The sequence below is a fragment of the Phyllobates terribilis genome, unplaced genomic scaffold (genome assembly GCF_046119375.1).
Source record: "Phyllobates terribilis strain yellow unplaced genomic scaffold, ASM4611937v1 Scaffold_1__5_contigs__length_1240528914, whole genome shotgun sequence".
NCBI classification, from domain to species: Eukaryota; Metazoa; Chordata; class Amphibia; order Anura; family Dendrobatidae; genus Phyllobates; species Phyllobates terribilis.
Window position 1 is genome coordinate 519,121,757 of NW_027362761.1, and position 20,768 is coordinate 519,142,524.

At 50.1% G+C, this 20,768-nt stretch overlaps 1 protein-coding gene across 1 annotated transcript in view; it reads left to right on the plus strand.

The window, feature by feature from the left end:
- Positions 1 to 20,768, plus strand: part of CCDC152 (coiled-coil domain containing 152) — a 101,919-nt gene that overhangs the window by 34,060 nt on the left and 47,091 nt on the right. Inside the window, exons 5-6 of the mRNA XM_073655059.1 lie at positions 612 to 714; positions 4,975 to 5,102. Coding sequence (XP_073511160.1) covers positions 612 to 714; positions 4,975 to 5,102 — 231 coding nt within the window. The remainder of the gene's footprint in view (positions 1 to 611; positions 715 to 4,974; positions 5,103 to 20,768) is intronic.

The following is a 20,768-nucleotide window of genomic DNA, read 5'->3' on the forward strand; positions in this document are numbered from 1 at the left end:
TCACAGGTACCGTCATCCGTGCTGCTGGAAAAACACGGAAATGTAATCAATCCCATATATTATAATGGGTGTGCGTGTGTACGTGTCTCCGGTACATGTGAAAACAGACGCCACACGTACCGGAAACATGGATGTTTGAAGGGGGCCTAATGCAGGCAGTGCATTTGGGGGAAATTCCTGCTTCAGCCAGTTATATTGCAGCCATACACAAGACATTGAGTTGAAGGGGGCAATGAACATCTCTGGACACATTATGAAGATTATGTCATATGTTTCTCAATTTTAGGCTACTGCCCCACTATCAGTATTTGGTCAGTATTTTTCCTCAGAAGCCAAAACCAGGTGAGGAACAATCAGAGAAAAGGTATAATAGAAACAAGTCACCAATTCTGCATTTATTCCCCACTACTGGTTTTGGCTGCCACTCCTGAGAAAAAATACTGACCGAATACTGACCAAATACTGATAGTGGGGCCATAGCCTTACAGACAAGGTTGTACAAAGTTTGTATTTGGTATATACAGTAGTGTGGTTTTAATTTGATTTTATTGTCATGATCTGTTACAAGCTTTATGCAATTATAAATTTTACACTTATGCACTTTTTTGCAGGAATATAAGAAAAATCTAGACTCACTACTGGATGACATGAGAACAAAAGAGAAAAATGACAAGATTCATGTACAGAAGGTCCAGTGTGAAATGGAGGAGAAATGTGGGTTTAACAATTTCAGTAAATTTATTAATTTATTTATTATTATTTTTTATATAAACTGAAGGTGTACAAGATGGCCCCAATTGTTAATTAAAATAAGTGACAAATACTTCCATGCCAAGTTACAGCATATAAACTTAACTGATGACACCCATGACCCTTTAAATAATTCACATCGCTGTTTGCCGTGCCATTCTGCTGCATAGATTTACGGCTGCTATTTACTTATAATGAAATGTATGAACCTGGTCTTATAACAAGCGTCATAATGGAGAGATCATCGTGTTTATCCTGTTCTAATAATATAGTATGTTCTTTGAGCTTGGAAATAAATGGACCCTAGTCATACGTCTCACAAAATTAAATTGAAAACTAAAGCTACAGAAAGAGGAATTGAAAATTTCCCCCCAAAAAATTCAAGAATTAAAATGCAAAAAAAGGCAACAGTATTTACCTGCCCAAGTCACAGAACTAATGCAGGATTCAGGAAAACCTCTTAATAAAGATGGAGGCAACGCTGGTGCAAAATACTGATGAGACAACCACTTACAGCCTACTAAATCAGCAGAACGTGATTGCTTAGTATTAAAATTGCACACAAAATAGGCTTGTATGTGGTGTTGGTCACACACAGGTAGTGCACAGTGTCTGGTTTACAGCCTATTAGTGACGCCCATACTATTCGACTCTATAAGTGCACCCCATTAGGACAGACATCCTAGTCTACAAGACCAACACTGATGGGTCTGGCTGCACCCTGAATAAAAAAAATACTGTGCAAAAAATATATGTAATAAATACGAGGTATTGGTTGGTATTTTGGCCAAAATACGCAAGCTCACAATCTGCATCAAGGATCCTCATACTCGCGAGTCCATACACTAAAATTAAAAACAAAGGTCACAGAAAGAGTTATTAAAATTTCTCAAAAAAAAATCAAGAAGTATTTACCTGCTCCGGTCACCTGACTGGGGTGTCATAGAATCATAGAATCATAGAATGGTAGAGTTGGAAGGGACGTCCTGGGTCATCTGGTCCAACCCCCTGCTCAAAGCAGGATTCACTAGATCATCTCAGACAGATGTCTGTCCAGCCTCTGTTTGAAGACGTCCATTGAAGGGGAACTCACCACCTCTCGTGGCAGCCTGTTCCACTCATTAATCACCCTAACTGTCAAAAAGTTTTTTCTAATATCTAATCTGTGTCTCCTCCCATTTAGTTTCATCCCATTGCTTCTAGTCTTTCCTTGTGCAAATGAGAATAAAGATGATCCTTCTACAATGTGACAGCCCTTGACATATTTGTAGACAGCTATTAAGTCTCCTCTCAGTCTTCTTTTTTGCAAGCTAAACATTCCCAAATCCTGCAACCGTTCCTCATAGGACATGGTTTGCAGACCAGTCACCATTCTGGTCGCTCTTCTCTGAACTTGCTCCAGTTTGTCTATGTCTTTTTTAAAATGTGGTGCCCAAAACTGTACACAGTATTCCAGATGAGGTCTGACCAAAGAGGAGTAAAGACCGATAATGACTTCACGTGATCTAGACTGTATGCTTCTGTTAATACATCCCAGAATTGTATTTGCCTTTTTTGCTGCTGCATCACACTGTTGACTCATGTTCAGTCTATGATCTATTAGTATACCTAAGTCTTTTTCACATGTACGCTTAGCTCTATTCCTCCCATTCTGTATATGCTTTTTTCATTTTTATTGCCCAGATGTAGTACTTTGCATTTTTCCCTGTTATAAACCATTCTGTTGGTTGCTGCCCACTGCTCCAGTTTATTTATGTCTTTTTGAATCCTCTCTCTCTCTTCTCTAGTATTAGCTATCCCTCCTAGCTTTGTGTCATCAGCAAATTTAATCAGTTTACCCTCAATTCCTTCATCTAAATCATTGATAAAGATGTTGAACAATACAGGTCCCAGGACGGAGCCCTGTGGTACCCCACTTGAGACATTCATCCAGCTGGATGTGAAGCCATTTACAACCACCCTTTGAGTCCGATCACTAAGCCAGTTATGAATCCACCTAACAGTTGCCTGGTCCATTGCATACTTGGTCATTTTTTCAATAAGGATGGTGTGAGATACTTTGTCAAATGCTTTGCTGAAGTCAAGATATACTATATCTACAGCATTTCCCTGATCCACCCAGTCAGTGATGTCTGTCCTCACAGGGTGCACTTAGATAGTGCTGGGCAGCCCACCTAATCTAATAGTATGGGCATCACTAATAGGCTATAAGCCAGACACTGTGCACTACTTGTGTGTGACCTTATACAAGCCTATTTTGTGTGCAAATTTAATGCTAAGCAATCACCCCCTCCATGAATTGGTATCCTGTGAGTGGTTGTTTCATCAGTATTTTGCACATGTGTTGCCTCCATCTTTATTAAGTAGGTTTGCTGCATGCTGTGTGACCTGGGCAGGCAAATACTGTTACCCTTTTTTACTGTCTCACAAAATTAGTGACAAGTCTGATCCATGTCTACACTAGTGCAAGACATAGCGTGTTTTGTGGACTATAAGCATATGTGCACAGAGATGTTTTTGAGGAGTCTTTTGGAGCAGGTTCACGCTGAAAACCGCCTGAAAAATTGCTGAAAAGACTCCTCTATTCATTTCTATTGTAAAATGGCTTGCTGATGGAAAAATCTCCAAACTAGGCACTGTGCAATCAAAAGGTTGTAAAAAAAACATTTCATGGAAAAAAACTCTGCAAAAACACTTCAGGAAATTAAAAACTCATCAAAAGCCTTTCCTGGAGTGGTTTTAACTAGAAAACTAGTAATTTTTGATTGCCTATAAAAAAAACTTTGAGTGTACATACCCTTAGATGCAGTTTTTAGTAAGTAAAAAACTTGTTAAATAGTGTGTGCGTCTAATGCTCAGGAGGCAACTTTCTATGATTAAGTAGCATGCTGACACAGCGTCCTTTCCAATCACTGAAATAACTATGCAGTGGCACAGTTCTCTCTCCTCCTGCCCCACACTGATCAGTGTGATTGGTGCAGGGCAGGAGAGAAAGCTATAAGGACTTGCATGTCGCCAAAGCTGCATGAATGCTGTAGGTCCTGACTAGTTCAAGGGCCTTTCTGTTCAAAGTGTGGTACTATATACACAGTCTACAGCAGAGTTGTGTGGGAGTATGTGTGTGTTGATGTAGCACAGCTGTGTTTGTGTGTTGATGTAGCACAGCTGTGTTTGTGTGTTGATATAGCACAGCTGTGTTTGTGTTTTCATGTAAAGGAGCTGTGTGTGTGTCAATGTAGCAGATATGTTTGTTTTGATGTTCAGTAGCAAAGCTGAATGTGTGTTGATGTAGCAGATGTGTGTTTTAATGTAAAGTAGCAGAGCTGAATGTGAGTCGATGTAGCAGAGCTGTGTGTGTAGCAGAGTTGTGTGTCATTCACAGTTCACACTGTGGCCATTTCACAGACAAAACTGAAGAAAAAAACAAAATGAGCATGTACTCTGTAGTAAATAAATAAGTAAATAGTAATAGTACATGTAAATAACATCGGGTACTTAGTTAACACTATTTTGATCAAAAAAATCGGAAAAGACATCCCATCACGACAAGGTGTATCCAATCGGGAGGGTACTATCCTGTCTCTAGTATTAAAATCTGGCTTTATGTCAGTCGACCTCAATGTAGATAAGGGCAGAGCAAAACAGGGGCCCGATTGTTTATCTGCCCATGGGAAGTTATATAGATGAAATTTATAGCTCAAAAAAATGGGGGAGCCACACCCCTGTTTGTACAAAGTACAATAAACTACAACAAAACCAAAGAAATCAGCCGGAGCTTAAGTTGGTATACGTGCAATGTGTAGGAGCACGTTCATGAAGCAGATGTGTCTTTGATGTACAGTAACAGAGCAGAATGTGAGTCGATGTAGCAGAGCTGTGTGTGTCTGTGCATGTACTTTGGCTGAATGTGTAGCAGAGTTGTGTGTGTATATGTGTGCTGCAGAGAGTGTACATATTGTGTGTGCTGTAAAGTTATATGTGTATTATGCACATGCTGCGGAGAAACACTAACAGTAGGTCTAATACCTTCCTATTCTACTCCACTGCATTATTGACTACACCAACTTCTTTACACCGCAAGCAAGGGAAGTTTTAATTTATTGGAAATATATTTTTCCAATATTTTTGCTGTCTTAACCTGGGTTGCGTCTTATAGTAAAGTGCGAGCTCTAGCATGAAAAATACAGAAATCCATTATCACATTAATTAATTTTATATTTACAGTATTGATTATCGAAGAAGAGAAATATAATTTGCTGTCTACAAAGGACAAGGAAATATCCGATCTATGGCTACAGCTACGTACTCACGAGAAAGAAAAGCAAAGCGAGATGATCAAGCAGCAGATAGAGGTATTTACAACTTACAAGCATCAATGATAGTAGGATCTATTACATAAATATATATATATTTTCCATTGTATTTGGGATAGAAATTTTTCAGGTTGTACAAAACTGCAGCCTATAGTCCTTGTGTTTTCAACCACAAGAGTCTGACCTTTTCAAGAGGTACAATTTCTTTGGCATTGGTCCGCTTCTATACTATTAGAAGTTTTGTCATGCTAACAAAGGGAGAATTTCTGATTTCAAAACTTTTTAAAGTTTTATAGGGAATTGCACAAAGCGCATTTCTCTTTATATCTACAGTATTTCTACGCACCATAAAGTGTACCAGCATAGACCCTACACTTTGGATTTCTTTTACCTATCCCAATATATCCAAATTTAAAAATAGGACAATTTTGAAAGAATTCTTCATGATAAATGTATAGCTCTGTATACAGCTCCTATGAAAAGCTTGGTGTTTCTATGGTAACAGACTACAAGTAACCCCCATGTAGACTGATCCTGCAGTCATGCTTGCTTCTATTTGTCCCCTACTTCTTGTGACTCGCCCCCTGGGCCGTGGGGTACCCGGAACCGGGCTTCTATGCGATGCTGGGGGTAGTAGTGGCAACCCGATCCCGTGGCTCAGGGTGGTCAGACCAAATTGTGGCAGTCTATTTATCAGTGTTTTGAATGTCCGACTACGCCACCCGTGGATTGCAGTCAGGGATGACCGCCGCTGCGAGGCAGACCACTGCGGCTGATGTTGGTGTGCAGCACAGGGGTAGGACAACTCCCCACGGGAAGAGTGTAGCCTCAGGGCAGTGTAGGTGAATGCTGGGGGTGATAGTGCAGGCCGCAGTAATAAGAGTTCAGAGTCCGCTTCAAACAGTCCAGGGTCTTTATTGTAGGTATTACTACTGACCCAACAGGAGTACCGAGTAGGAATGGGCCTGGGTGTCTGAGAGCATTCGGGCGAGCCCCACTGGTCAGGGTGAGTGTGAAGGCCTACCGTTCTCTCTCTGCCCTTGCTGACTATCCCCATTTTCGTGGTGTAATAGCCCACGTCCCTGAGCTGGCCGTGTACTTCGCCTGTATGGCTTGCGACTCGGGCCTTAGGTACCTTTTGCTTCTCCGTGCTGTACTGGTCCCTCTGTGTGGCGGAGCCTCCAGGCTTCTTAGGCCAAGGGACCTGAAATCCCTCGCGGGTTGGTTCTCTGCTGCTGGGCTTACAACCCTGACAGCCTCGGACCCCAATGTCCGGTAGAGTAGTTCTCTCAGCCAGGACCGGCTCTCGTCGCCTCTGTCCCTGGCTCGCAGTTTCTCCTCTGCCTCACGGACTCCTCAGCTACAGCTGAACTGTCCCTCCTTCTCTGGGACTAGTCTCAGTCCTGAGCCAGGTCGTCCAGTTCTCGCTAACCCTGCCCTCAGTTCCAGCTTTTATAGGGGCAGCCAGCTCCCCCTACTGGCCTGGGACAGGAGGTGCTGTATGCTAATTGTCCCTGACCAGGGAACCTCCTTCCTGCTCTCAGACACAGCCTTTAATATTTGTGGCATCCAGGCCTGGGGTGACACATTCCCCCCTAGTAAAATTTAGTACTCCAGGACTAAACAGGAAACACAAATACAGGGTATAAACAATAACATAACATATATACAAGTACATTTTGTCCTTAAGGTCACGGCGCTTCCATGACCGGGTGTCCATATCACCCAACAAGGTGAAGTTTTCCACAGTGTGGGGACCTGTCCCTAAAAACCCCAAGTTCCTGGCCTTGGGCGTGGCGGCAAGGCCGAGCTACCTACTTTGGACCACAAGGAGGCCACGCCGGACAGGTTTTTCTTCTGTGGCCATCTTCGAAAGAGGGCACCAAGTGCAACTATCTACATGGTAGTTCCGGTTATTCACCGTCCATAACCTGTCAGTCCATTGTATCTAGGGGAAACTGGAAAAACATTATCAATAACCAGGGTACAAACATAAAACATTAAATATATACACTGTGCATTTAGATCTTCCAGCGGGCTGGTATTTGACCCCTAGTGCTCCGGGTTGACCTGCATAACCCACTGTCTGGTGGTGGTCTAACCTGGCTTTCCTCACTAGTATTAAGGGTACAGCTACTAGCTGGGTTTACAGGCAGGGCAGGCAGCTGTCTTCGGGTCCTTTGGCTTACCGCAGGCATGGCAGGCTCACTGTCAGCAGAGGGTTGACTCTCCTGGGCCGCTGGCATGGGTTCTTCTGCCTCCGGAGCTGCTTGTTCTTCTTGTTCCTCCTGCTCTCCTGTAGGCTCCTGCTGGGTAGGTTGAAGGAAGTGTAGGACGCGTACCACTATGGCATCGTTTATCCGAGTCCAGGACCGGGGGAACTCTCTGAGAACGGTGCTGACCATTTTTTCCTTGTCCACTGCGGGTTCAAGGTCATCTTGATCTTCTCCTGCTCTCTGTAGTTGCTCGGGGCACCTTTTTAGGTGGTCTCTGGAGACCGTGCTAGTGGTTTCTCCTCCATCCTTGGTAATTACACATACCTGTTGTCGTGGTTGGACGGCAGTACTGTGTACGGGTCTCTCTCCCACTGGTCATCCAGCTTGTGAAGCTTTCTCTTCCGCTTCAGGACCTGCTCACCAGGTTCTAGGGGACCAGCAGGGGCGTGTTGGTTGAAGAGCCTCTCTTGCTTTTCTCTCGCTTGAGCCAGACTCCTCTCCACACTCTCCTGTACCTTCTTGTACTGTAGCCGTCGTTCCGTATCCCAGTCCGCATCTGGGGAGGTGTCCTCGGGTGTCAGGACTCTCATCTCCAGGTCCATAGGCAGCTTACCTGGTCTTGCTCGCGTCAGGTAAGCCTGGGTGCAGTTGGTAGCATTCACCGGGATATGGTTGTACAAGTCTATCAGGTCTGGCAGCTTCTCCGACCACAGGCTGCGTTCTTCCAGGGGCAACGTCTTGAGGAGATCAATGATGATATTATTCATTTTCTCACACAGCCCGTTGGTTTGCGGGTGGTAAGGCGTTGTCCGAAACTTCCTACAGCCGTAGAGGTTGCAGAACTCCTGGAAGACTTCCGCCTCAAACGCTGGACCTTGATCTGTCAAGACCTGTTCCGGATACCCGTGTGGACGGCAGAAGTGTTGTTGGAAGGCTCTGGCCGCTGTTTGGGCTGTCAAGTCTTTAACAGGAACTACCACCAGGAACCGGGAGTAGTGGTCCACTATTGTCAGGGCATAGACGTAGCCCGACCGGCTTGGAGCCAGTTTCACATGGTCCAGAGCTACCAGCTCAAGAGGCTGCCTGGTGACGATGGGCCTCAAGGGTGTCTTCTGGCTGGTACCGTCCTTCCTTCTGAGGTTACATGGGCCGCAGTCCCTGCTCCACTTCTCTATGGCCCCTCTCATACCGACCCAGTAGAACCGCTCTCTCAGTAGGAACTCCAGTTTCTTCCACCAGAAGTGTCCCGCTCTGTCATGGTAGGCCTCCAGGACCATTGCTGCATCTCGTCTTGGGACCACTACTTGCCAGGTCAGCTCATGCGTTCGGTGGTTGACAAGCCTTCTGCACAGCTTACCTTCGTAGAGGAATAGCCTGCTTTTCTCCTTCCATAACTGCTTGGCTTCCTCTGGAGCGTCCGGGCCAGGACTAGCGTCTGCCTGGGTTAACATGTCTTTCACCAGGCGAACTGCAGGGTCACTATCTTGCGTTTCAGCCCAGCCGTGGTGGGGTAAGGGGTTGAACATGACGGTGGTTAGGTCTTTGTCTCTTACCCGGTGAGAATACTGAGTGGCCCCATACCGGTGGAACGCAGGGAGCTCTACTTCCTCCAGCTCTTCCGAGTCTTCTTCTCCTTCGGGTAGGTGGGGCATTCTTGATAGAGCGTCTGCTTTGGCGTTGGTTCTGCCTGCCCGGTATTTGATTGTGAAGTCATAATTTGATAGCCGGGCCATCCGCCGCTGTTCTAGGGCACCAAGTCTTGCATTGTCCAGGTGTGTCAACGGGTTGTTGTCCGTGTACACGGTGAACTTTGCGGAGGCCAGGTAATGTTTAAACCGTTCTGTGACGGCCCACACCACTGCCAAGAATTCTAGGTTGAAGGAGCTATAATTCTCCGGGTTCCTTTCAGTGGGCCTCAGCTTCCGGCTGGCGTACGCGATCACCCTTTCTCTGCCCTGTTGGTTTTGGGACAGTATGGCTCCTAGCCCCACATTACTGGCGTCTGTGTGGAGGATAAAATGCTGGCCATAATCGGGGTAGGCCAGGATCTCATCCCACGTGAGGGCCATCTTCAACTGGCGGAAGGACTCCTCTTCCGGCTTGTCCCACTTGAAGGGTGGCTTGTGACTTCTGGATTTAGACTGACCTATCAGGAGGGTTCATCTTAGTGAACCCGGGGATGAACCTTCGGTAGTAGCCTACCAACCCGAGGAATTGCCTCACTTCTTTGATGTTAGAGGGGCTTGGCCAGCTCTTGTTGGCTGTAACCTTGTCGGGGTCGGGGGCTACTCCCTTAGCACTCACCACGTGCCCTAGGTACTGTACCTTCGGTTTTAACAGGTGACACTTTGAGGGCTTCACTTTCAGGCCATAGCCTGCCAGGGCTTCGAACACCTCGGCCAGGTGCTTTAGATGGTCCTCGTAAGTCTTCGAATAGACAATCACGTCGTCCAGGTAGAGTAGGACCGTCTCGAAGTTTCGGTGCCCTAGACAGCATTCCATCAGCCTCTGGAAGGTCCCGTGTGCATTGCAGAGCCCGAATGGCATACAGTTGAATTCACTCAATCCCATCGGGGTGGTGAAGGCGGTCTTCTCCTTGTCAGCCTCTGCCACAGGAACCTGCCAGTACCCGCTAGTAAGGTCCAAAGTAGAGAAGAAATTAGCTGATTTTAGTGCGGCTAAAGACTCCTCTATCCTAGGTAACGGGTACACGTCTTTATGGGTGATACGATTGATTTGTCTATAGTCCACGCACATTTTCATGGTACCGTCTTTCTTTTTTACCAGAACCAAGGGGGCTGCCCAGGGGCTACAACTGTCTCTAATGACCCCGGCTTCTTTCATTTCTCTCAGCATGCCCTTTGCGTTCTGATAATGTGCAGGGGGGGTACAGGTCTGTGTCTCTCTTTTATTGGTGGGTGGCTCCCCGTGGGGATGTGGTGTTCTACCCCTTTCACTCTGCCAAAGTCTAGCGGGTGCTTACTAAAGATTCTCTCTTACTCCTGAACCACCCGGTAGACTCCTTGTTTTTGGTGTGAGGGAGTGGAGTCAGCACCCACGTGGAGTTTCTGGCACCAGTCCTCCTTGTGTTTCTGGGAGCCATTATCCTCCACCGGTGGAGATGGAGGCAAGGGTTCCACGACCCTGAGAGCATTGTGTTCGACAGCAAACAATTTGGCTAATGTAGCGTACCGGGGCAAGTGTACTTCCCTCTCCCCAATGTTTAGAATGCGGACGGGCACCCTCCCATGGCGGACATCAACCACCCCCCGGGCTGTCAAAATGGTGGGCCTGCTGTCTGAGTACACGGGTTCTACCATGGCTTGGCATCATTTCACTTTTGGGAGGCATGGCAATGGGGAATGGGTCGCTCATCCTCACGCTACCGATCTCACCACCAGACAGTTCTACCTGTTGCCATCTCATCAGGGCTCTTATCTCTTTCTGGAGGACTCTCTGTTGGCTGGAGCTCGCATTCATCGCTACCTGCTGCAAAATTACAATCACTTCTGAAAGACAATTTTCAATCACGTTAGTACCCAAGGTTATTTTAGGGTGACTTTCTCGACGGTCAATGTCCACAATGATCACTCCCTGTGCCGGCAGTTCAACCTTACCAATCTGATTGGTCATCTCTCTGAACCCCACCTGCGGTACGGGCTGGCGATGATGCACAAGTCAGTGTCTGGATAGCGGGTTATGTCAGTGTCACTACAGTACTGCTTGAAAAGTACATAGGGGATGGTAGTCACTTGGGACCCGGTGTCCAGCAGTGCACTCATGGGGATACCGTCCAGCACTACGGGTAAAACCGGGCGTCCCCCTACGTACTTATCACGCCAATTAGACGGGCCTGATGACCTTATGCCTGTGGGTTGGCCCTCTGCCCCAGGTCGGACCCATTTAAAGTACAGTACCTGGCTACGTGTCCTGGCTGGCTGCAGCGGCGGCAAATCGGCTGTCCATCCTCAGTGTAACGGTCGGCGGGCCTCCCTCTGAATGACGGGATCCTCCTCTGTCGGCGCCACGGGACATCCTCCGGACTTGAAGCCAGCTTGATTGGTCCTGACGGGTCCATCTGTAACGACTGTACGGTCCTGGTCAATGCAGCAACACTCTTTGTCAGTTCTTGGACCTGATGGTGCAGGTTTGCAGGCTGGGATGGATTTAGAGCCTGTGCATCAGCCCCCACAAGGTCTGCGGGGTAGGGCGCCGCCCCCTGGTGGTAAGTGATGGCAGGGCGCCGGGAAGCTACAGCGCCACCTGGTGCGGGTTCTCGGAGCACCCGGATGGCCCTATCTTTGAACTGCGCAAAAGTCCAATCGGGGTTCTGTAGGGCCATGAGGCGCAGCTGGGTTCTGTGGGCGCTGGACAGCAGACCTTCTATGAACTGGTCAGTCAATAGTTTATCTGTATCCTGCACGCTGCCAGGGTCAGCTTGTTTGATTGCTCCCAGAGCTTCTTGCAGGTTCAAGGCATAGTCTCTGATACTATCTTGGGCTCGCTGCTTACAGCCATAGAACCGCATTTTGATCTCTGCTGAGGTACGGGTGTAAAGGTACCCCGCAGCCGGGTCAGAATGTCCTTTACAGTCCTTTTCTCCTCATCTGACCATGATTTCACTTCCCGCTGGGCTGCATCAGTTAGCTCCCCCTTCAGAATGCTTACTTTCTGTTCTTCTGTCAGGGGATAAACTTTAAATAAACTGTTCAGTCTTTCCTTAAAGTCAGTTAATATATGGGATTCCCCTGAGTATTGGGGCAGCCAGGCCGCTCCGGGGATGTAGGGCATGGAGAACGGCATCACCGCTGCTGCAGCCACGCTGGTGGTAGAAGGTCCCTCCGCGTTCGACATCTACCTCCCCCTAGTTAACCGTGGCCTACCTTCCGTTGATCCTCTTCCGTAGGCCGCGACTCCACTGGTGCTGCTCCGGGCGAGGACCTTGCATCGCGTCCTGGTGACGTCAGCGTCGCTCTCTCTCCTTCCAGGACCTTGCGCAGCGTCGGTGCGTAGGGCGGGGCTTCAGGTCTCACGCAGTTTGGACGTCCACGCCCCTCTTCTTCCCGAACGGCGTCCCGAAGATGGCGCCCGATGGCGGGAAAGCGGCTGAGGATGGCGGGAAACGGCTGAAGATGGCTGGAAACGGCTCCGGATGGCGGGAAACTTCACTCAGGTAAGTATAAAGTCTAATTCAGGCACGCAATACCCGTTTGTGGCGGGTTGGTCACAATCCTGCCGACTACGCCAAAGCTGACTCGCCCCCTGGGCCGTGGGGTACCCGGAACCGGGCTTCTATGCGATGCTGGGGGTAGTAGTGGCAACCCGATCCCGTGGCTCAGGGTGGTCAGACCAAATTGTGGCAGTCTATTTATCAGTGTTTTGAATGTCCGACTACGCCACCCGTGGATTGCAGTCAGGGATGACCGCCGCTGCGAGGCAGACCACTGAGGCTGATGTTGGTGTGCAGCACAGGGGTAGGACAACTCCCCACGGGAAGAGTGTAGCCTCAGGGCAGTGTAGGTGAATGCTGGGGGTGATAGTGCAGGTCGCAGTAATAAGAGTTCAGAGTCCGCTTCAAACAGTCCAGGGTCTTTATTGTAGGTATTATTACTGACCCAACAGGAGTACCGAGTAGGAATGGGCCTGGGTATCTGAGAGCATTCGGGCGAGCCCCACTGGTCAGGGTGAGTGTGAAGGCCTACCGTTCTCTCTCTGCCCTTGCTGACTATCCCCCTTTTCGTAGTGTAATAGCCCACGTCCCTGAGCTGGCCGTGTACTTCGCCTGAATGGCTTGCGACTCGGGCCTTAGGTACCTTTTGCTTCTCCGTGCTGTACTGGTCCCTCTGTGTGGCGGAGCCTCCAGGCTTCTTAGGCCAAGGGACCTGAAATCCCTCGCGGGTTGGTTCTCTGCTGCTGGGCTTACAACCCTGACAGCCTCGGACCCCAATGTCCGGTAGTGTAGTTCTCTCATCCAGGACCGTCTCTCGTCGCCTCTGTCCCTGGCTCGCAGCTTCTCCTCTGCCTCACGGACTCCTTGGCTACAGCTGAACTGTCCATCCTTCTCTGGGACTAGTCTCAGTCCTGAGCTAGGTCGTCCAGTTCTCTCTAACCCTGCCCCAGTTCCAGCTTTTATAGGGGCAGCCAGCTCCCCCTACTGGCCTGGGACAGGAGGTGCTGTATGCTAATTGTCCCTGACCAGGGAACCTCCTTCCTGCTCTCAGACACAGCCTTTAATATTTGTGGCATCCAGGCCTGGGGTGACACACTTGCTTACCATCTGAATGTATGTAACCAATGGGCGGAGAGCAAAAAGTATGGCTGCAAGTTGTTACCTACACAGGGCTTGTTTTCAGTCTCTTACCATGGAGACCCATAGGTCTGCATAAAAATTGTAGATCATAGATAGTAGTCAGTTCATTACTCATTTTAGATGCTTTGGGACGATTGAAAAATGTGGTTGCAAAACTGGACATGATCTTTTAATATGACCTAAGAACAAAGCTCTGCTGTTTGTTAGGTTGTATCACAGCATAGTTGCTAAACTTTTTCAATTTGCTGGGACTTTCACAAAAGTTTTGGAAACAATCCTGACAAATTCCAGCAAGTCATGGCACAGAAAATGTGGGCGGTTTACACAAGTAGGCATTCTTGTTTGATATTGGGCGCTTCTGTGGCGCCCCTGAGGGTTCAGTCGCCACAGAGGTACTGCATCTGACCCAGAGGTGTGGTATCTCACTCTCAGGTAAGGAAGGAGTGCTGCCCGGGACCCTAACACCTGCATCCAACACTACACTACTCCAGACCGGAGGAGGGGCAAGATGCGTCACTCTCCTGCTGAGCCCTGTCCCTGGCTGGAGTGGGGGGAACCAAAGTAGGGGGAACCATGTAGTGAGTGTGGGTGGAGGAAGAAGTTTAGGGGAGCTCAGTAAGAAGTGATATAAAATGGGATGGAACCATCTAGAAGGGGTTGTTGTTCTAGTCAGAGGAGAAGTGAGAGAGAGTCAGAGGAGGAGTTGGGAGCAGGAGCTATGCACGAGCTCTGCTCAGGGAAGTGCGGGCCTGAGAGAGGAGGCCCAGGAGAAGGAGAGGAGGAAGGAATGGGAGCAGAGAGAAGGCTCCAGGAGTGAAGAAAGGATCCCAGGGGTACGGGCAGTGCTGGAGGCCACCCGTACGCCCGAGTCTACCAGCGGTGGAGGGATCGGGTCGCAGAGGGGACCGGCCCCTAACTAGTGAGAATTGCAATATTCAACTAGGTAACCGGAGGGTGCAGCATTTCAGGTGCTGCAGCCAAAAGCCACATCTAACTCACCGAAAAGGTGGCCATAGAGGACCCAGGGGACAGAGAAGACGTCGCCCGACAAGGTCCGCGGTCACTGGATTGGGACACTGGGTGTGAGGTGCAGGGAGATGGCCAGAAGGAACACACAAAAGGGGTCCCGTTACGTACTTCGGAGGTATCTGAGGGTTTGCTGAACCCCTCCCTGAGTAAGCACAGGACGACGTGGGAAGTTATGATCTGCAGTTGTAACCAGGAGCAAAGTGAGAACTGTGAGTAAATCCGGAAGACTGCACCCCACTGTTTCTGTGAATTATTACTGCTGCGCCATCATCCCCTGCAGTACACTGCACAGCAACATCTATAACATCACCATTTCCTGCCCTGGAGTTAAGCTCTGCCTGTGGAGAGCTGAACCAACTCTGCTGCACTAACATCAGCTCCAGAGAACCTGCTCCGCAGCGGCGGCCCCATATAGCCGCATACCACAGATGGCGTCACAAACTTTATATAAAAACTATAAATCCCCTGTAAATAACCCCTTTTATTGACCACCCTGGGTCACGGACCGGGTCACCGCCACTGTGACATCACCCCCAGCACCGACCGGCCCGGCTACAAAGTACCCCACGGCCCAGGGTGCGCGTCACTTCCATGGCAAGTTTCCACTTTGAGAATTTCATGTTTTTGGATGAGATATATGGAAGGGTGAGTGTTGTATTTTGGAGAGCTAAACGAAACCCTTAAAGGGCTTGTTCAGGACTATTTAATTTTTTTTTACTGAGTCTAAAAACTAATAAATAGGTACTTGCTAACAGAAAAATTGAAGAAGTGCTCGTTCTAGTGACGCGCCCCCTGAGCCGTGGGGTACTCGGTAGCCGGGCCGGTCGGTGCTGGGGGATGTCACGGTGGCAGTGACCCGGTCCGTGACCCAGGGTGGTCAATAGAAGGGGAATAAAATAAAATAAAAGGAATAAAGTTTTTATATATAACGTTAGTGACGCCACCTGTGGTATGCGGCTATATGGGGCCGCCGCTGCGGTGCAGATCCTCTGGAGCTGATGGTGACGCAGCAGAGTTGGTTCAGCTCTCCACAGGCAGAGCTTAGCCCCAGGACAGGATATAGTGATGCTATGAGGTAGATGTTGTTGGTGCGGTGTAATGCAGGTGATGGCGCAGATAATGACCAGTCCACAGCTTAATGGCGGCTTCCTCTTATCTTTACTTGCGGTTGTTACGCAGACCGGGGCATGGGTACTAGCTGGTAGTAGAGGTCCGGGCGGCCAGGAAGCAAGTTGGAAATCTACCAGGCTAGGTGAAGTTGTAGGCCTTCCCTCTGCGCTAATCTCTTTGGCCCTGCTGCTTGTAGCTATGCTGCGGCCCTCGTCCCTGAGTAAAACGTCTGTTCCTCACCCGTATGGCAGGCAGCTCGGGCCTTCCTGGAATGTCGCTCCCACGTGGCGGTGCTGGGCCCTATGGTGCTGCGGTGTCGCCGGGCGTCTGATGGGGCCAGGAGACCTGCAGTCTCCTGCCCTCCGGTTTCTGCTGCTGGGCCTTCAGTGCCCCACAACCTCGGACTCTAGTGTCCGGTTCTTCTGCGCTTCCCGCTGGGGTGAGCTGGCTTACAGCTCCACTCCCCAGGTCCTTCTGACGCGCCCCCTGGGCCGTGTTTCAGGGGATACCCGGAGCCGGATCGGACGGGGGTTGTAGTCTCCGAGTGGCAGCGACCCGGTCCGTGCCCAGGGTGTCAAACTAAGTGGCAGAGTACTAGCAGTAGATGGTTGATGACTACGCCACCCGTTGAATGCAGCTATGGAGCTGCCGCTGCAGGGCAGACCGCTGAGGCCGGTGGAAGGATGGTGCAGCGTGGATGGTATAACCCCCAACGGGAGGGGTATGGCCTCAGGGCAGCCGACGTGGATGATGGGGGTAGCAGGAACCACTCAGAGACGGTGCAGTGTAGTTCAGGGTCTTTACTGGTGACAAAGATAGACCCTCCCGGAGTACTTGCTAGTGATAGGGGCCTGGTCAGTCCTTGAGCAGATGGGATCTCCCCTGGCCAGGCGGAGTTGTAGGCCTTCCCAACTAACTGTACTCTTCTGGCTACCTTGCTAGAGGCGAGAATAAGTAGCCCACGTCCCTGAGTGTACCGTGTGGTGCTCACCCGTATGGCCGGTGACTCGGGGCCTTCTAATGGCTTCCGCTCCACGATGGCGGTGCTGGTCCCACGCGTGTGACCGTGCCTTCGGGCTTCTGGGCCAGAGGACCTGAAATCCTCTGCCGGATGGTTTCTGCTGCTGGGTAGGAGTTAGTCCCCACAGCCTCGGACTCCGGGTCCGGAAAGAAATCTTCTCAGTCAGGGCGAGCTCTGCAGCTGCCAGCCCCTGACTCGTTGTAACACTGCTCCCCACAGAGCTCCTGATGTTTCTTGCTATGCTGCTTCTCTTCTCTACTCTTGTTCTGTCTTCTTTCTCACTAACCCTGCCTCAGCCCCGGGTTTATATAGGGGAAGTCCTTCCCCTCCCAAGACTGGGCAGGAGGTGTGGCATGCACAGGATCCCTGACCAAAGGACCTCCCACCTGCTCTCAGACGTAATATCTCTATCACTGTGGCAACCAGACCCCTGGGGTGTCACATTCCCCCCTAGTGAAATTTAGTACTCCGGGACTAAACATATATTTTTTTTTTTAGAAAAACATAACAAGGTATAACAATAACAATACAATAAGAAAAACACATAAGATGGTTACGGCGTGTCCGCAACCGGGTGCAGTTTTGAAAAGCAAGGTGTCCATTTCACCAAAACAGGGAGACGTAACCAGGTAGGGGCCTGTCCTGCCCCGAGTCCTTAACAGTCTTTAGTCCATCCTGGGTTACGCTCCAACTATGTACAAGGATTCCCGGTAAATCCACCAAGGACTCCTAAAAATAACTAGAAACACAAAAATTATACACAAGCAACTATAAACAAGTAAACATTATAAGATAGCTTAAACATTTAGATCCTCCAACGTGCGGGTAGCTGGCCTCTAGTGGCCCTAGTGGACCTACGGAGCTGACTGTCTGGCCCTGAACTACAGGGTGTAGGAGCTGTCAAGGGTAAACTGGGCAGCTGTCTATGGGCCCTCTGGCTCACTAGGGGTATGGCAGGCTCACTATAAGCAGAGGGTTGATTTTCCGGGTCTGCTTGTGTAGAGTCTTCTGCCTCCTGGACCGGCTGTTCTTCCAGCTCTACCGGTTGCTCCGTAGGTTCTTGGGATGATGGTTGGAGGAAGGTGAGTACGGGTACCACAACTGCACCATTGACTTGAGTCCAAGACCGAGGGAAGTCCCCGAGCACGGTACTAACCATATCTTCCCTTTCCTCTATGGGTCGATGGTCTTCTTGTTCCTCTTCAGGGTTCCTCAGTTGTTCGAGACACTTGTTCAGGTGGTCCCGGGATACAATGGCTGTGGTTTCCCCTCCGTCTTTACTGATGGTACAGACCTTCGGGTTTTCGTGGCTTGAGGGCAGTACGGTGTACGGGTCCTTCTCCCACTGGTCGTCCAACTTGTGGAGCCGTCTCTTCCTCTTCAAGACCTGCTCTCCAGGTACCAGGGGAACAGCGGGAGCATACTGGTTGTAAGTTTTCTCTTGTCTTTCCCTAGCCTGACAGAGACTTCGCTCCACGCTCTCCTGTACTCTCCGGTACTGCTGCTGCCTCTCTGTGTCCCAGTCTGTTTCTGGTGAAGTGTCCTCGGGTGTCAGGACTCCCATTTCCAGGTCAACAGGTAACTTACCAGGTCTTGCCCTCATTAGGTAAGCCGGGGTACAGTTGGTGGAACCTACCGGGATGTGGTTGTATAGGTCCACCAGATCGGGCAACTTTTCAGGCCACAGACTGCGTTCTTCCAGGGGCAACGTTTTTAGAAGATCCATTACCACCTGGTTCATTTTTTCACAAAGTCCATTAGTCTGCGGATGGTAGGGTGTCGTCCTTATCTTCCGGCAGCCATACAGATTGCAGAATTCCTGGAAGACCTCCGCTTCAAAGGCAGGTCCCTGGTCCGTCAGCACTTGGTCCGGGTACCCGTGTGGACGGCAAAAGTGCTGCTGGAAGGCTCTAGCTGCTGTTTGAGCCGTTAAGTCCTTGACGGGGACGACAACCAGAAACCGGGAGTAATGATCCACGATGGTTAACGCGTAGACGTAGCCACTTCTGCTTGGGGTCAGTTTTACATGATCCAAGGCTACGAGTTCCAACGGTTGCCGGGTGACGATGGACTGCAGGGGAGTCTTCTGGCTGGCGCGGTCCTTCCTTCTCAGGTTGCACGGGCCACAGTCTCTGCACCACTTCTCAATGGTTCCCCTCATGCCTACCCAGTGGAATCGCTCGCGCAGCAGGAACTCCAGCTTCTTCCACCCGAAGTGTCCAGCTCCGTCGTGGTATGCCTCCATCACCATGGCTGCGTCTCTTCGTGGCACCACTACTTGCCAGAGTAATTCATGCGTCCGGGAGTTAACCATTCTGCGGCACAACTTCCCTTTGTAAAGGAACAGTCAACTCTTCTCTGCCCATAGTTGTTTGGCTTCCTCCGGAGCGTCTGGTTCAAGGCGAGCCTCCGGCCGAGTCAGCATCTCCTTCACCAGTCGGACGGCAGGGTCGCTGTCTTGCGTTTCCGCCCAGTTGTAGTGAGGTAAGGGGTTCAACGTAGCAGCCTGCTTACTCCTTACCCGGTGGGAATACTGGATAGTCCCATGACGGTGGAACGCAGGGAGTTCAATTTCTTCCAGTCCCTCCGGATCTTCTCCTTCGTCCGGCAGGTTGGGCATCCTGGACAGGGCGTCCGCGTTAGTATTGGAGCGCCCTGCCCGGTATTTGATTATGAACTCGTAGTTGGACAGACGGGCCATCCACCTCTGCTCCAGGGCACCGAGTCTTGCCGTGTCCAGGTGTGTCAACGGGTTGTTATCCGTGTACACGGTGAACCGGGAAGAAGCAAGGTAATGCTTAAAGCGCTCAGTGACTGCCCATACCACGGCCAGGAACTCTAGCTTAAATGAGCTATAATTCTCGGGGTTCCTTTCGGTGGGTCGCAGTTTTCGGCTGGCGTAGGCGATTACTCGTTCTTTCCCCTGCTGGATCTGGGACAGTACGGCTCCTAGCCCGATGTTACTGGCGTCGGTGTAGAGGATGAAGGGCTGGCTATAATCCGGGTACGCCAAGATTTCATCCCCCGTGAGGGCCATCTTCAGCTGGCGGAAGGACTCTTCTTCTAGCTCTTCCCATTTGAAGGGCGGCTTCTGGTTCTTGGCCTTCCGGGACTGGCCTATCAGGAGGTCCTGCATAGGCGCTGCCTTTTTGGTGAAACCGGGAATAAACCTTCGGTAGTAGCCTACCAACCCGAGGAACTGCCGCACTTCTTTTACGCTGGAGGGGCTTGGCCATCCCTTAATTGCGGTGATCTTATCGGGGTCGGGAGCCACTCCGTCAGCGCTCACCACGTGTCCCAGGTACTGCACCTTTGGTTTCAGGAGGTGACACTTGGAGGGTTTCACCTTTAGGCCGTAACTCGCCAGAGCTTCGAACACCTCCGCCAGGTGTTTCAGGTGGTCCTCATAAGTTTTGGAGTATACGATGACATCGTCCAGGTACAACAGGACCGTCTCGAAGTTTCTGTGGCCCAGACAGCACTCCATTAATCGTTGGAAGGTTCCTGGGGCGTTGCAGAGTCCGAACGGCATGCAGGTGAACTCGCTAAGTCCCATCGGGGTGGTGAATGCGGTCTTCTCCCGGTCCGCCTCTGCTACAGGAACCTGCCAGTACCCGCTAGTGAGATCCAAGGTAGAGAAGAAGTTAGCAGATCTTAAAGCAGCCAATGACTCCTCTATCCTTGGTAAGGGGTACGCATCCTTGTGTGTGATACGGTTGATTTTCCGGTAATCTACACACATCCTCATGGTGTTGTCTTTCTTTTTGACTAAAACTAGCGGGGCTGCCCAGGGGCTACAGCTATCCCGGATTACCCCAGCCTCCTTCATGTCTCTAAGCATCCCCTTGGCGTGTTGGTAATGTGCAGGGGGTACGGGTCGATACCTCTCTTTTATGGGAGGATGATCTCCCGTGGGGATGCGGTGTTCTACCCCCTTGACTCGCCCGAAGTCTAACGGGTGTTTACTAAACACTCTCTCATACTCTTGAACCACCCGGTAGACTCCCTGTTTCTGGTGG